Here is a 16428-nt window from a genome sequence, read left to right on the forward strand (position 1 = left end):
ACCCATGGGGCGCCGCTGTTTACAAGGCAATGAGACTCCGAAGAGTCAGAAGCATTTTAACTGCTATAGCTTTGTCTAATGTACATTTACATTAACATATCCTTTTTGCTACACATAATCAAACCAGTCCCACCCCATATTTAGGATTTTTTATTTAAATATAATATAAAATATAAAAATAGTGTTAATTAAATAACTTACATGATGCTACTGAACTAATTTGTTTCAATGTAGGCTATCTGATGTACAGTAGGCTGCATTTAGCGTAGTAAAAAAAAGCCTGGACATCATTTCTGTGCCTGTTACATAATTTGGGTATGAACTGTTTAATATGGGCTACCTTACTATATTTCCGTAAACTTATCCAGCTTGAGACAACGAGATTCAGGCGCTAAATTGAATCTGAATCAGGACTGCACCTTTCGTCCCAGGCCGCGAGGCTGGATGTCATCCACCTATCGCTGTTTTGTTCATCATAGCAATATCACATTAAAGGCTTGTGAACAAAAACTAATCACGTGCTTGCACACCTACTGTCATGTCATGTTACTGGCATCGACTGCCGTGATAAATTGCTTTCATGTGGAAAAACAGGAGCTAGATGTTCAAGCAGGAATGACGAGAAGCGTTTTCGTCCCAGTCCCAGCCCTCTTTTCTCCCTCCCACACAGACACACGACCCCCTCCCACCCACACGCCCGTCTCTCCTTTTCATCTACTCTCTTTTCTACAACAAACATGGCCGCGAAATCAGACGGTACAGCCGTTTCTTTGCAGAATGACATTCCGGCGACGTGCCTCCCCGGGCTGGAGAAGCGCTCGCCACAGTGGCGTCCCGTCGGGAAGGAGTATTCGCTCCTGGACTGCTGCTGGACCCTCTGCGCCCTCTTGGTCTTTTTCTCGGACGGGGCTTCAGACCTGTGGCTGGCTGCCGAATACTATCTCAGACGGGACTACTGGTGGTTCGCTCTGACACTCGTATTTATCATCATTCCGTCTGTGGTGGTGCAGGTGCTCAGCTTCCGATGGTTCGCCTACGATTACTCGGACGCCAACGGGAGCGGCACGGCTGCGGCTGCATTGGTAGCGGCGTCCAATGCGGAGAGCCACTTCAGCACCAAGGACAGCGATCAGCGGGGCGCTGGCCGCTCCGCTGCGGTCACCGGAACCCGGAGCAATGCTCAGAGCTGCTGCAGAGCCTGCGTGTGGCTCTTCCAAAGCTTCGTGCACGTTTTTCAGCTGGCACAGGTCTGGAGGTACGTGAGTGTATAGATCTCAATACAATCAAATAGTAGATTCCTTTAACGTGTCACATCAGCAGTTCATTCAGCATCATATTGTTCTGTCATCCTATACGTTCCCCTGACTTGCCCTCTCTACAACAATTCCACACCTCCTAAGACGGCAAGGCCTATTTAAAGAAAATATTAGGGACAACTTTTATGCAGTCAATATTTATTGCTTTCATCTTTGAAAGCACATGCTTGGATATAAAGGTACCAAATATAAGAATCAACCTGGAAAACAAATTTCAGTGGCCACTTATATAAATGGAATGTGGAAAAGACAATAGAACTTGTGCAACATATCACGGTAAGTATTCAACCTCAATGCTGTTAGTTTGCATTGCCAATAAATGTCCTGCAGTCATAGTGAGGAAAAGGGATCCTCCTTGTATTTCCTGTTGTTCCATGCCAGTTCATCATTATCTCCAAGCCATTTGGTTGTAGGCTCCTCCTCCTCTTCCTCCTCCACCTCTCATGAGCTTCTGGGTCAATAATCTCCCGGAGAGACTCCTCCACTCATCCACTCATTCAATCTGTCCACCAGAAATCGCCTTATGCACACACTCTAAAATCCTTTTGTCTTTAGAGCAGTGCAAAAGAGTTTTCTGTTTTTCTTTTTCATATTACTTATATCAATGCCAGTGGTTTATGATGAATGAGAAATGTTATTTTTCTTTATCACTCTTTTTGTGCTTGATGGGTTCTGCAGTGTTTATATGCAGCAGATTTTACCTAAAAGTTGCCATAAAGCCATAAAGATGATGATTTTCTATGAGCTCAAGAAACACAGTTAGATTTCACTTCCTCACACTCTTTTGGCTCAGTGCGATTGCCATGAGCAGAATGTGCAAGTGCTAAGCGTCTTGATTGCTGACAGACAGTGTGCTGCTGCAACACACAAAGCAATTTCCATAATAATGCAGAGAAGAAAATTTGCAGCCCACAATCCCGTCCAAAAGTTTAATCCACTCACATATAAATCAATAGAAACACACCCACACATATTAGAGGCATGTGTAGTGAGTGAGTGCCGTGTAATTGTGGTTGTAATCACAGAGGCAGTGATGTGCCTGTCTTTCAATGCCTGTGGTGATCAGCAGTGACAGGACTGAGCTTGTGTGTGACTGGACACTGCTGCCGGCTGACCTACAGGGAAACGCAGGGTTATTGATGATCTTTGCTGCCATTGATATCACAAAGCTGCCGGTCATTTCCATAAAGCTTCATTTATGCTTCTGTCACAACACATGCGCTGTCCTTCTCGTGCCGTCTGTGTCATTCTCTGTCTGTCACTCATTCTTTTCCTCCTGACCTTTTTTTTTTGAGGACTTCCTCTTTTTTCTGATAGCATATTTACCATAATAAACAGTTTTCAGAAAGAGAATGTGGATATTTGTAATTCAAAACAAGCCAGTCAGCCAGCCAGCAAATAATTTTCACCTCATTTGAATAAAACGAACCATTATCCCATTATTCACTAATTAGCCTTGAGAATTTTAGCCTTTCTGAGCTACATTCCCATTAATGTATAATTCATTCAAAATATTTTCAGAAAGAAAAACATCATTGGCACTGCAAGCTGATGTCTAATGAAATATCTTCAGCTCTCTTTTTGTCGCTTTCTATCAGTATTGCTAAGAATAGCACCTTTTAAGAAGTACATTTTGCCATTTTCACGTTACCTCTGTTTGACCTGCAATAAACCCACATGGATTTCTTTCTGTTCTTCACCTTTCACCAATACTCTCTGACTGAGTCTTTGCTTAAAAGCTTCCCGAGCGGAGCTTTCCAGGCTCTGTCTTTGTTTGATTGGAATTAGCAGTAATGCCATTAAAGCTGCCACCAGCGCTGAGCTTGTCACATCTCTGCATTACAGGGATTATAGCTGTAGTGTTTACATGTCCTTACCTGCAGAAGACAGCCAGAGAGGGAGAGAGTGGTGTACTGTTGCAAAGAAAGAACGGATGAGGAGTTATAGGTGGAGAGTAGATGTAAAAATAGAGGTGCATCTTTGAGAGAATGATTGAGAGGGAGAGAATATGAGAAAACTTGATATGAAGATTAGCCATTATAAAGCAATTTCTCCTCATGGCTTGTAATTACATCAGAAATAAAATAATGATAAGACTAAATGATGTGCAATAAAATATACATTTTCTCTCTGTCTCTCACATTTTCTGAGCGTTGTGTAAAAAAGTGTGCCCTATTTGATGGTCCCCTCTGAGTACTCTGACCTGGTTCACTGAACACGTTCAAAGACGGTTTTCGATTCCATGTTCCCTGCAGCATTAGATGAGCAGGATCAATCAGGATCAGTCACCACCATTGGAGAAGAAAAGACACCTTTACACAGGCTGTGCTGACATAAATGACTTTTCAGAAGTGTTTGCTGAACCTAAAAATGAACGAGTTTCATATAATCAATTTAATAAATATCTTGACTGTTTTTATTAAAACATAAAACATGAACATTTATTTTCAACAACGAAATATTAAATATTTAAGAAAATCTCTAAATTGTATTAGCATAATTGGTGAAAAGTAATGATACTGAAAGTAATGATAACTTGATGATATTGACGCTCTAATGGATACATGTTCATTCAGTTAAGCACTGATTCACTGGCATCTTCCTGAATGATTCATTAAAAGAACCATCTCGTAAGAGTAATTTATTTGTGAATCGGACTATACTGCTTCTGCTGTATTTGGTTCACTAAAACGAATAGGCTTTTAATAGTCATCTATTCGTGAATGGGACTACATACGCTGTACTGTATGTTATTGGCTCACTAATAAAAAAGGAACACAATAGTCATTTGTTGACTTTGCACTTTGTTATTAGGCAAAGATCCGTCAAGGTTGGGGTGAAGGATGAGGTGAGGACTCAAAGATGCCGAGAAATGGGTTTTTATTTGTTATAAAAAATAATAATAAAAAAACTACCCCGTGAGGGAAACAGGACCGGTCAACTTGACTTGGACTTGGTAGCAGGACAAGACATGGCTTCAGGGATCAGGACACAAGGAATGTCCGACAACGAATTGGCACAGGACTGCAAACACAAGGACAATAAGGGTTTACACGACACTACGCACCTACAGACCCCTAAAAGGCAGTTTCAACTAAAAACTGAATTTTTTTTTTATGTGGTTTGGCTGTTCATTTACACAGCAACAGCGTTTTGGAGGCCTGAAAACGAGATTCAAGTGCAAGTTCTTGAAAATGATTCCATTATTGTTTTGTTTTAAACTACAAAAACGCGAATTTGTGAAAACGGTGTCGTCATGCACATGCGTATTACGTGTTCAGTCTATAGGAGCGTAGTGTTTCTTTACAAAGTGACGTCACCAACTACTGGCCTAAAAACATAATACATCATTTTTAGTTGTTTTCACGGATCCATGTGAACGGGGATCATTTTGACAATGGTGTCGTCTGTACGTAAAAAAAGCAAAAGATGAACTGTTTCGTTGATTAGTATATTGTTGTCTTGTAAACGTACGTTAAGTTTGATCTTGGAATTTTAAGAATCAATATCGAGATTTAAATTAAGTTGAATAATTTAATTTAAAGTGAAGGGAAGTGAAGTGACGTGAAGGCCAAGTATGGTAACCCATACTTGGAATTTGTCCTCTGCTTTTAACCTATAAGTTAGTGCACACACTTTAGGAGCAGTGAGTACTGAACACACACTGCGAAACATAGACACACACCCGGAGCAGTGAGCAGCCATTCACTTTTGGCGCCCGGGGAGCGTTTGGGTTGTTAGGTGCCTTGCTCAAGGTCACCTCAGTCATTTCCTGCCAGTACGTTCCTGCCCTCCGACTCTCAAACCATTAGGCCATGCCCCAATTCTTCACACTATTTAATAGTTACTGTTAAATTTCTTTATTACTAACATGAGTCAACATACTGTTTGGACAGGATCCTTTCTGGCAGGGGGGTTGATTATTATTATTGCACACACTGAATGAATCGCTCCATCAGTGGAAGATTTTCTGTCTTCAGATGTGGTGTCCTATTGAGCATTCCAAGAGTGTGCTTCAAATTCTTGTTCTCTTTCAAAAGATCTAAAAATCCATGAGACATTTTTCGGCTGGGACTCAAACAGAAGAAAAGTGTAAGTGAGGCAGCAAGAAGGAAGGCTAAAAACACCAATTCTTTAAACAGTTTCATCTGTGACAATGAGAAAATTTGCAAGCCCTGCATGATTAATTCACCCCCTGGATATCAAAGTAAAACCCCCGCCAAGGAGGACTGAGGAGGACACATTCAAGAGCAGAGATAGCCAGGGGATATCTGTTGCTGTTGGCCAAGCAGCGTAATGCCTATTTGAGACATATTCCTGAGAGAGGGTGCACTGGGATTAAATGTGACGAGAAAAGGAACCTAATAAAACTTAAACTGTGGTTATGTTTGATAAACTGCAGTAAGCTGTAGGCAGTGTGTGTTTTAGTGTGATTTAGGTTTGTGCTTGTTTGAAGGTATGTCTGATATGAAGGGTTGTGTCTGAACTGCTTTTTTTGTACTCAACATAAAAACATTTTCTGGAGATGACAGAGCCTTCAACCATTGATCAGCAGAGGTCTTGCCTTTATTTTCTGTCATATTTTTTATATAGCCTATTAAATATGACTTGCATAGTTATACATTGAATACATTAAATGATTCAGTTATTGAATATGTTTGTAGGCTAATGTTTAAACTATACGGATAGGCCTATTACACATTAGTTAAAGGGATGATGCAGGTAGTGGTCTTTTGCTTTCTCTCTGGCTTGTAGTTGGTCTAGGCCGGGTGACCAGACGTACCGTATTTCAGCTCTATTTTTAGTGTCCCGACTTATTCTGAAAAAATCATGTTTTGTCCCGTATTTCTTTCCTAAATTGTCTTTGCTAAGCTCATAAAGCGAATCTTCTGTCACGCGAGAGTAGCCTAATCAAAGGTAGCCTCAGCAGCCTGAATAAATGTAAAACCAGTCATTAGATTACCAACCAATCACAATTCGTTATTGATTAACTTGCAGTTAGTGAAGGCGGGATATGAGAGAGAGCGGAGATCAATTCAGACGCGAAGATGTCAAAGAAGCTTGTGTGAACATTCAACGAGGATCTTTAAAAAAAATTATCAAATTGTTATGAACAGTAAGTTGTGAAAAAATAACTCAATTATTATATCGTGCTGAATGACACGCGCTAGAAGCTCTCTCAGATAGTGCGCGATCCCGAATCCAGTTCCCGCCTGAATGGTCCAATATAGACAGTTGTCAAAATGCCCATCATGTGGAGTAGGCTAGCCTATCTAGCATGATAAATACAGTCGGTTGGCTTTAAGTGAACATAAACAGCCCGGTGAAAACAGTATTATGTGTCAGTACCTAGATCCAAGCATTTTGGTCTTAAAGTGATAGCAGCCTAAAATACCTGGCTGTCTGTCATTAATGTTGATCAAACAACAAAAGATGTTAAATACATGTATAATAAACATACTGTACCTGAAAATCGTAGTTTATTTATGATTAAAATTTCACAAGGGTCTGGAGGGGCAAAGAAAAAGATTACAAAAAATCATAGCAAATAAATAAAGAAATGTCCTGTATATGACAACAGGAAATAGGCTAGAAAGCACTTCCATCTTCCTAATTCTGTTGCATGATGACATGATCCAGTGTCTTATAACCACCTCAGCAGCCGGGCTTTACTATTCAATAAAAATAATGACAGTCTGATTCTAGCCAGCTGGAAATCTGATATAGAACATTCAACATTGATTTTCTTTTGTTTCCCTCTTTCTTTTTTCTTTCTTTCTTTCTCTCTTTCTTTCTGCTGCCATTCTCAAAATTTAGCAGGGGGGAGGGGGGGTTAAATCCAGTATTTAACTGACTTACTGGAACCCTGGCAGTTAATAGCTGAGGGCCGATTGGCTAGCTGTGCCATCTGAGTAACCGAGTAGGTAAGTTGGCTGTTCTGAATATTGTTGAATTCAAAAGTAGTTTAATGGCAAGTGGACAGCAACATAATCAGGGTGGCTTTTCTAATAGAAAGTCCTTTTCAGAGGAAGACATGCCGAGTCTTTATGCGAAACGCAGACCTAACAGATGATTGTCTCAAATTAGGTTATGTTAAGTTAAGTAATGGGCCAAGCTTGTCAGCTGCAATGTTTGTCAGTCGTCACCATGGATACTGATGCATTGCTAGCCAATGGTGGCTGTTTGTGAGATGTTTTCTTTCTCAGCCTGTTTGTTAACCTTTTGAAAAAAAAAAAAAAAACAGTTGCATAGTTAAGGTTCAAGGTTTGATTTTGTCTGATGGTGTGGCGAATTTTCAGGGAATCAAAGGGCTGAATTTTACAAGCGAAGAGAGCTTTTCTGTGTCATTGAAAACACACCCTTTATTCAGAAAAAGAAAGACTGTGTTTCTTGTCAAATTTGAGACTCGCTCGCTGACAGCCATTCTCCCAGGCTCTCTATTGCTTGATTTTTCTTTTAGAGGCTTTTTTTTCCCCTTCGCACAACAAGTTGTGTGAAGGATGTGGAGCAATTTTATAGACCTCATCAAGTCAGGGTGATTCATTCTGCCAATCTCCTGACATCCTGCGAACACTCCTATTACTCTCGCTACCCTTGAGACAGACTGAAATATCATGGCACTTCCTGTCAAAAGAAACAAATTAAGTCCAGTGAAAGGCAGATTTTTCAAGGGGCTCGCATAAATATGTTTCGAAACGCACTGCTGCAGTTTTTGCTTCATATCTCCCAAAAGGCGCTCTCTTTCGTAGAGGAATGCTTCCTCTGACACTTATGTTCATCTCACAGGAGAAACACTGGAGTTCTGGGGTCGTAAATCAGGAAATTTGAAGGTACGAATATAAGAGACAGTGATCCCTCCCGTGAAAACATGCTCTCTGACATCTGTGTAATCTGAAGAGCGAACTTGGTGTCTCGCAACAGCCTGTGTAGACCGTGGTGCTGAGGACAGAAAATGACATGCTGGAGCACTCTATAGTGCACTGGCAGTCTGCCCAGACAAGTGTACTGCCTTTATCAGCTGGTTGCAGTCACATTATAGGCAGACTCCAGTTCTTTTCAAAGTCTGCAGACTGGCATCGAGGTAACAATGGAATTAACAGTTTCCAAATGGTTGGAAGTGCCCATTTACAAGTCCATAATTTTATAATTTTATTCTAGAATTGATTTACATGATTTAAAGTAAAAAAAAAGAAAAAAAAGTACATACTGTACATTGCTGCAGCACTTCTTTTCACTCGTTTGGCCTAAAAGCTTTTTTTAAAGTCGGTATGAAATGGAAGTTGCGATCGATTTTTCTTCTCTATTGTGACGTAAATGTCTTCTTAAACAAGAAAAAATATACAACGAGATTTTGACAGTCGGGAACTGATTGCATGGTTAAATTATTGTGGTTTGCTATTGCTGTGATCTCATGTGAGTGACAAGTTGTCCCGCCCTCGCGCTGAAAAACACATGGCCCTGTCCCAGATGGAGCCCTAAACCCTCACAACCTTCCACACTTTTGTGAAGTAAACTCTTTCCAGCACCCTTCTGAAACATATAGTCTTGTGGACAATGGCTGTAAGTCAAGTATATTTATATGATCGGACTTTTGGCATGGACTTTGTGCTTTTTAACTTTGCTGATTGTTTACATGCACAAACAGCTATATTACACACTAAACCCAGCAAGCAATTTTGCGTTTAAAAGACGTCCAATAGCCATCCAAACACAAAACAAGAACAAAACAAGACAAAATTTAATAGACGTCTAAACCATAGCCCAAGAATAGTCATCAATTAGATAACAAAGAAATGAAATGAGTGAAGAAATGAAACCAAACACCTTGTAATCACTGTTTACTTTATCTCATCTCTCAAGTTATTTTAGCAAAAATGACATGCATGTAACCAAATTCAAGGTTATTTTGGATGGTGAAATGATGGCCATTGATTGCTGGGAAGGAAAGGTAAAGTAAAATAAAATAAAACATAAAAGAGGCCCTTTAAAATAATCAATATTTTCTGATACAATTTTTGGTGATCTGTTCAGAAATGATCTAGAGGTCTTATCCTATGTTTTTTACCCCAGGTATGTCCATGCCTTATATCTGGGTGTGCAAAGCCGCTGGCGCGGGGACCACGAGCACAAACACTTCTACTGGCGTACGATGTTCGAGAACGCTGACATCAGCATGCTGAGGTTGCTGGAAACCTTCCTGAAGAGCGCACCTCAGCTCGTTCTGCAACTCAGCATTATGGTCCAGACCGGCCAGGTCCTCCCTTTGCAGGGTAAGTTGATGACAGCTATGATTAAAACCGCTTCATTCCAAGTATGCTAGAAATAGTTGGGCTTGCGCTATTTGTCTGGGGCATATTCATTATATTCATATTTCATCAGTAGTCTCGAGTATAGCTAGACATTTGACTATGACAGAAAGTCTGCCCCAAATTGCAAATTATGAACTTCCTATAGGTGCTGTTTATGGGCAAGGCTATCTAATATAAATTATACCGCAATGATAGACCATCGTGGAAGCAAAAATCATTCAAATAATGGCATGGCAGTATATTGAGATTCAGAATTTATACCAGCTCAATATTTAGAAGTACTTATTTTAACATTTTTCAGACATATACTGTGTACACTACCGAATTAAGAAGAAAGAAAGAAGAATTTACCACGGCTGCATTTATTTGATTAAAAATACAGTAAAAACAGTAATATTGTGAAATTGTATTACAATTTCAAATAACTGTTTTCTATTTGAATATATTTATAAATGTAATTTATTCCTGTAATGGTAAAGCTGTATTTTCAGCATCATTACAACATTCTAATAGGCTGATTTGGTGCTCAAGAAACATTTCTGATTATTATCAATTGTTGAAAAACAGTTGAGCTGCTTAATATATTTGTGAAAACTGTGATCCTTTTTTTTTTTTAGAATTCTAGATAATTAGTAGATAAAAAGAACAGCATTTATGTGAAATAGATTTTTGTAACACTTGTGACTCAGAAATCAAAGTATATACACTTCTGTTTTGAAATATCTTTCTTTAAAAGATATTAAATATCTTTGATTCCACAAACTTTCAAATCCATAGATTAACTCTTCTTCAAAAGCCTTAACTCCACTTCTCCAGGAATATTGATGAAAAAACCTATGTGCCTTTACTCTCAGAATTTGCATAAATTTCTGCGTGGCATCTAATTTAAATGTGACAGATTATTGTTTCTAGAAATTAATTTGGCCATCATTAAGGATTAAAGTGCAATTTCACAGCATGCGTTTGCATAGTATCTCATTTTCGATCCAACTGCAAATGAGCTGGCAAATTACTGAGGATGTGATAAGTGTCACTGAATATGGAAGACAATGGGTTATGAATATTGCAGGTCATTGTGCATGAGACTGACCATTTTATCAGATGAATCTTTAAGTGGTTTCATTAATGATTAAACTATCCAGCAGCAGTTAAGACACAATTTGTTTCATTGTCCCCTGGAAGAGCACACTCCAAATTTGCAATGAATAATATTAAAGAGATATATAATTTAACATGAAAATGACAGTAATCAAATGATCATTTAGAATATTACCTCATTAGATGTTCACACCAGCGTCATCATACAGTAATGGTGACATATTAAAATAATCTAATTGTAGTTTCATTGCTCCAGTCTATCTTTGGCTCTGTAGGGATGGAAAAGGACACTATAAACCCACCTGACAGGTGCCTTTGATTACAGGGCTGCGAGAGCTCGCTGTTGTATTGGTTCAGCTCCATCCAAACAATTGTAGCCAGTCAGATATTCCCTGCGGAATTTTATCCAAATGTCAAAGCACAAACGGTAACTTTTAAAGAAAGCCCAGAGCTAGTTAACTACAGGATGTCATTTTTGTTTAAAAGCTATCATTTGATGTGATCTTCTTTCTTTCTATGCCTCTGTGAATAAAAGTTAGAGAGGTGCAGTATGAAAATCTGTCAGCCCTGCTCATATTACATTTATTCAGGCTGCTGAAGGCATCTTTTTCCAGAAGGATAAAAATGACCCAGAGGAGAGCCAATATGTGAGCATATCCAGTTCTGAGGAGATGACCAGGGCACTCTTCCACCTTACAGTCAGCGGTGTGAGCGTTTCATCTTGGTCTGTCCTGACCTGCACTTTTCCAGACTGATATTATGATTTAGGTGCCTTGCTGGGTCTGTCATAATCGCTCATAATCATATTCGATGCAATGCGAGACGGCTGGAGAACTAGCTAATGATTATGTTTTTGCTGATTAGGAGAGATTTTCCGTTTTGACTGCTCCTGACTAAACGGGTGAGCTGATGAATGGCCAGACAGGAACCTGATTAAATATTCATGAGAGCTTCTAGAGAGCGTACAGCACTCAACAGAATTTCATTTTTTTCTGAGAATAATGGTGGGGTGTACTGTCATTCCTCATATACAGACTCATTTTATACATTGGTGTAGGTTTTGAGTTGAAATTAATTTGAATTTTACTGCTCAAGTATCGGCTTTGTCACTGACGCATCTTCTAAAATTCCTTAGGATAAATAAAAAGAGAAATGATGCGACAATTTTTGACATATAAATAATTTTCATTTTTAAGGTGAACTATCCTAATACACTGCAAACACCATCTACCTATCCAACAATCCAATGCTTACTATTTTCTGGCAGTGTAATTGATTTTAATTAATGTACCTCATTAATTGACTCATTTCTTTCCATTTTCTCTCTCGTTGTGCTTCATTTGATCCAGGTCTGTCTGCGTCAGCCTCTCTGGTGTCTCTGGGCTGGATGATGGCGTCTTATCAGAAGGCATTGCGGGACTCTCGTGACGACAAGCTTCCCATGTCATATAAATCAGTGGTGGCGCACATGCTGTGGCACCTGTTCACAGTGGGAGCCCGCGCCATGGCCTTCGCCCTCTTCGTTTCCATCTTCCAGCTCTACTTCGGCATTTTCATCGTAGCCCACTGGTGCGCCATGACCTTCTGGATCATCCAAGGTGAGACGGACTTCTGCATGTCCAAGTGGGAGGAAATCATCTACAACATGATGGTGGGCATCGTGTACATATTCTGCTGGTTCAGCGTCCGTGAAGGCCCAACTCGGTGCCGGCTTCTGCTCTACAGCCTCATAGTGCTGGGCGAAAACGTGGCCCTCACTGCCGTGTGGTACATATACCGCAGCCCGCGCACTTCGGACTTTTACGCTGTGGTGGTGGTGTGTGTGGTGGCCTGTAGCTACGCTCTGGGCACATTTTTTATGTTTGTCTACTACTGCCTGTTGCACCCTGACGGCCCTGTGTCTGGAGCCTATTTCGGATGTTGTGGCGTCCAGGTGGGGGCTGTTTCAGATCCTTGCATCTCGTCGCCCACCTCCGTTCCTCCTCTGGACGCGGTGAGCAGCCCGCCGAGGACTCTGCAGAGGACTAAAGGAGGAGAGTCAGTACAGAGAGAAGACATTGGCGATGTGTTTAAGATGCGGACCCTTAAGGCCTCACGAACCGCCGCGCCTCGCCTCACCCCAAGGACAGAGGGGCCGGTAGTTCGTATCGACCTTCCCAGAAAGCAGTACCCTGCCTGGGACGCCCACTTCATTGACCGCAGGCTACGAAAAACCATTTTGGTCCTGGAAGGTGCTGCTCCGGTCACACCGAGGATCCAGTACCGATGTCTAGGCACACCCAAGGAAGTGATGGAATATGAGACGACAGTCTGAAACGTTCTTACCTTCTAAAAAGATGTAATGTATTAGCGTGCAAAAAAAAGTCAGTTCTCTCCAGCTTTATTTGGTGGATTTTGTCAGATCTCCACATGAACTCGTCGTCTGAGGAGGAACATAATGCACTAGCTTCTAGAAAAGAGCCACCCTGTGGTGACATTAGACATTACCACAGGTTATTGGGTTAGGAGGCTTGGCTGGGGTCCATTTCGAGCAAGTTTATGAAAAAGTAGTGAGGCCACGATAAATGTATCATGAATAAAACAACATATCAGTGTGGTACATTAACAGCAATGGTGCTTAAACACATCCTAAACACAGTTTCAAACAATTCTGGGTGTTTTTAAATATCTTGTGGCAGCTGCTGTAAACCACAATTACTGAATCCACTTGGTCACAGTTTGTTGGCTATTGAGGTTGTAATAGGTACAAGTACAACTAGTGAGTTTTCTCATTAAAGGCCTTAATCGACTTTCTTACGTTTGGCTATTCAGCATCTAAAAAGTGCATTTCACCCTTCTTCAGCAGCTAATGTTTAAAACATTGGTGGATTTATGAAAACATTTTGAGTCTTTAAAGAAAGATGGAAGGGTTGAGCTTCTGATAACATCATGAGGATTTTTATTAAGCACAAAATTGTTGCCTTCAAGAACAGGGATCATACTTTGCTTGCAACAAAGACTGTTTTTTTCACAATTATCAAAGTCTCTTTTCAGTGGACATTTCTGCTTACTTTGCAAGTGAAAAATTATATATCACTGATTTTTTTTTTAATGTTCTCAAAGGACATATCTGTCATGATGGAAATAATTGGTCTGATCCTGAAAAATGGCTGAGTGCACCTTTAAAAAGGATTGAATGAATGTTAATTTCAAGGCTAAAGAACCCTGATCGAGCTGGTTTACTGTAATATGAACATATGGTAATACCGCAGTATTTCAAACACATCTAAGCTAACAAAGATTTCAAATTTTAAAGTACCTATTATATGACAGTTAAAGAAAAGCATATAGCATATGTTTCAAAATTGTTCTTTTTATGGAAATATGGAAATGTTATCAGCGTTATGATTATGCCATTCCATGTCATTTACATAATTTGGTGCAATAATACTCATAAATGTTTGAATAGTGAATTTGAAAATGTTGTATGCCTATGAACAAATCCATGCAGTATCCGTCTCTTTATCTAATTTTATTTAACATTTAAATTAAGTTGTTAACTTTTCTGTGGTTGTTTCTTACATTTGGTCATCAATACATAGATCAGTGAATCTGTACAAAACATAGTTTTTTGCATTGATTGACCACTGGGCTTTTGAATAGAGAGAAGATGAATAATCCATGTGTTTGTGTCGTTTACACTGATATCATGTTATTGCTACAGTAAGTCCATTGTAACTATTTCACATCTTGGCATAACCATTACGTACACTATGTCCATTTGTGTTACCATTTTGGTGCTAGCTGGAACACTTCAGCACAGCCTCTGTATGCTGTCCTTTATCAATGTGGATCATACTCGTTCACTCTGGTTAATGCTGGATTTTACCGTAGACACGCTGAAAGACGTCAAGCCTTACACTGCACCTGAAAGACTGTTGCTGTCGACTGTAAAAAAGGATGTCGATTTTCAGCCATGTGTTTTATTTGGAAAATAAAGCAAGCAAAATTGTGTTTACTGACCTGACCAAAGCATCACCTGAAAGAGTGTCTTTTGTTTTGCTTGTCATTTTAAGATAAAGGGTTAGTTCACCCAAAAATGAAAATTCTGTCAGTAATTCCTCACCCTCATGTTGTTCCAACCCCGTAAGGCTTTCGTTCATCTTCGGAACACAAATTAAGATATTTTTGATGAAATCTGAGAGCTGTCTCACTCCTTCATAGGCTTCTAATTGTATTCTGCCGGCCCAGAAAAGTTAGTAAAGACATCGTTAAAATAGTCCAAGTGACAGTGGCTCAACCTTAAGATCATCAAGCGACGAGAATCTCGAGCGCTCTTGTGAACTCACTCAGAGGAAAATTAATAGTTGAATAAAGTTTAGGGATTTTTTGCGCACAAAAAGTATTCTCGTCGCTTGATAAACTTAAGGTTGAGCCACTGTCACTTGGACTATTTTAACGATGTCTTTACTAACTTTTCTGGGCCGGAAGAATACAATTACCTAGAAGTATGGAGGAGTGAGACAGCTCTCAGATTTCATCAAAAATATCTTAATTTGTGTTCCGAAGATGAACGAAAGTCTTACAGGGTTAGAACAACATGAGGGTGAGGAATTACTGACAGAATTTTCATTTTTGGGTGAACTATCCATTTAAATGAAAACTAAGATATTGTAGCATCACACAATTTGTTTTGTGTTTTTCATTCAAGCACTCATTCCAAAAATGAGTAAAGCCACTATTAGTCACACAGCCAATGATGTTGATTTGATATATACTGCACTCAAGTGGAAACCAGCTGAATAGCAATGAGGAAAATCAAAACATTCACATCACATAGATAGTTTTTACTGTCACTTGGAAGGCGTTTTAACTACAACAAACTTACAAATAAGAAAATTAGGCATTTTAAAAACAGCGATACACATACCTTTTATTCACACCACAGGCACTAAATCAACTTCCATAACACTATATTATGCAATACATTATCTCAAAGCAATGGGCATAATCTACACTGTAAAACCTGATGAGTTAGTTCAACTCAAACCGTTTGAGGAAACCGATTGCCTTAAATCATTTAAGTTTATTAACTCAAACAATTTAAGCTTAAAAAAATATTTGATTTGTGTTCAAGTAACTCAATAACTTATTGTTAAGATAACTTGGGTAAATAAAGTTAATAGTACTAATTCCATTCAGTTAATATAACCTAAATCTATGAAGTACACTGTAAACCCAAAAAAGTTGGCAGAACTCAAAATACTTTTATTAAACTTAGTTAGCTTTAAAAAGCTAATCTGCTAACATAGTAAATGCTAACATATTAGCAATAGTATGTTATACAGAAACACTTGCTGTATGAGCACAGCAATATAAATGGATTATTTGCTCTCAAATCAAGCTGCATGCACCACTTGTCACCATGATGGTAACTATCCTAAAGCCAACATTAACAGAAATTCTTCTAAATTAGCATAACAAAACATGAATCACTACTAAATCTCACACATAACATTAATCTTACACACAAAAAAACATTATATTACACTTAATTTTAGCATTTACTCTCCCTTTCGAGTCCCATTGGCAAAGCATGCTGGGAAATAGACATCACGGCTGTTTCAGTTAAACTTAAGTTCGTCTAAATTAAAATAAATAATTTCATAAAACTCAAAACAATGAAACAGTTCAGTTTACTTAAAATATATCAGTTCAGTGAACTT

The 16428-nt window shown here is 39.2% G+C and overlaps 1 protein-coding gene across 1 annotated transcript; it reads left to right on the forward strand.

The window, feature by feature from the left end:
* Positions 1-654: 654 nt before the first annotated feature.
* On the forward strand, positions 655-13117 carry xkr7a (XK related 7a). Its single transcript, XM_056239731.1, has 3 exons — positions 655-1255; positions 9387-9586; positions 12073-13117. Exons 1-3 carry the CDS (start codon positions 738-740, stop codon positions 13035-13037), a joined length of 1683 nt encoding a protein of 560 aa, XP_056095706.1. The 5' UTR covers positions 655-737; the 3' UTR covers positions 13038-13117.
* The last annotated feature ends 3311 nt before the right edge of the window (positions 13118-16428 follow it).

Source organism: Rhinichthys klamathensis, unplaced genomic scaffold (assembly GCF_029890125.1).
Source record: "Rhinichthys klamathensis goyatoka isolate OS25496 unplaced genomic scaffold, OSU_Roscu_1.1 h1tg000020l_1, whole genome shotgun sequence".
Classification (NCBI taxonomy): Eukaryota; Metazoa; Chordata; class Actinopteri; order Cypriniformes; family Leuciscidae; genus Rhinichthys; species Rhinichthys klamathensis.

What these genes read in the sequence shown, in the direction of transcription:
- xkr7a (XM_056239731.1), top strand. Translation starts at nt 738, where the DNA reads ATGGCCGCGAAATCAGACGGTACAGCCGTTTCTTTGCAGAATGACATT. An exon ending in CAGCTGGCACAGGTCTGGAG is followed by an intron (nt 1,256 to 9,386) that starts GTACGTGAGTGT and finishes TTTTTACCCCAG; the next exon opens with GTATGTCCATGCCTTATATC. An exon ending in CCAGGTCCTCCCTTTGCAGG is followed by an intron (nt 9,587 to 12,072) that starts GTAAGTTGATGA and finishes CATTTGATCCAG; the next exon opens with GTCTGTCTGCGTCAGCCTCT.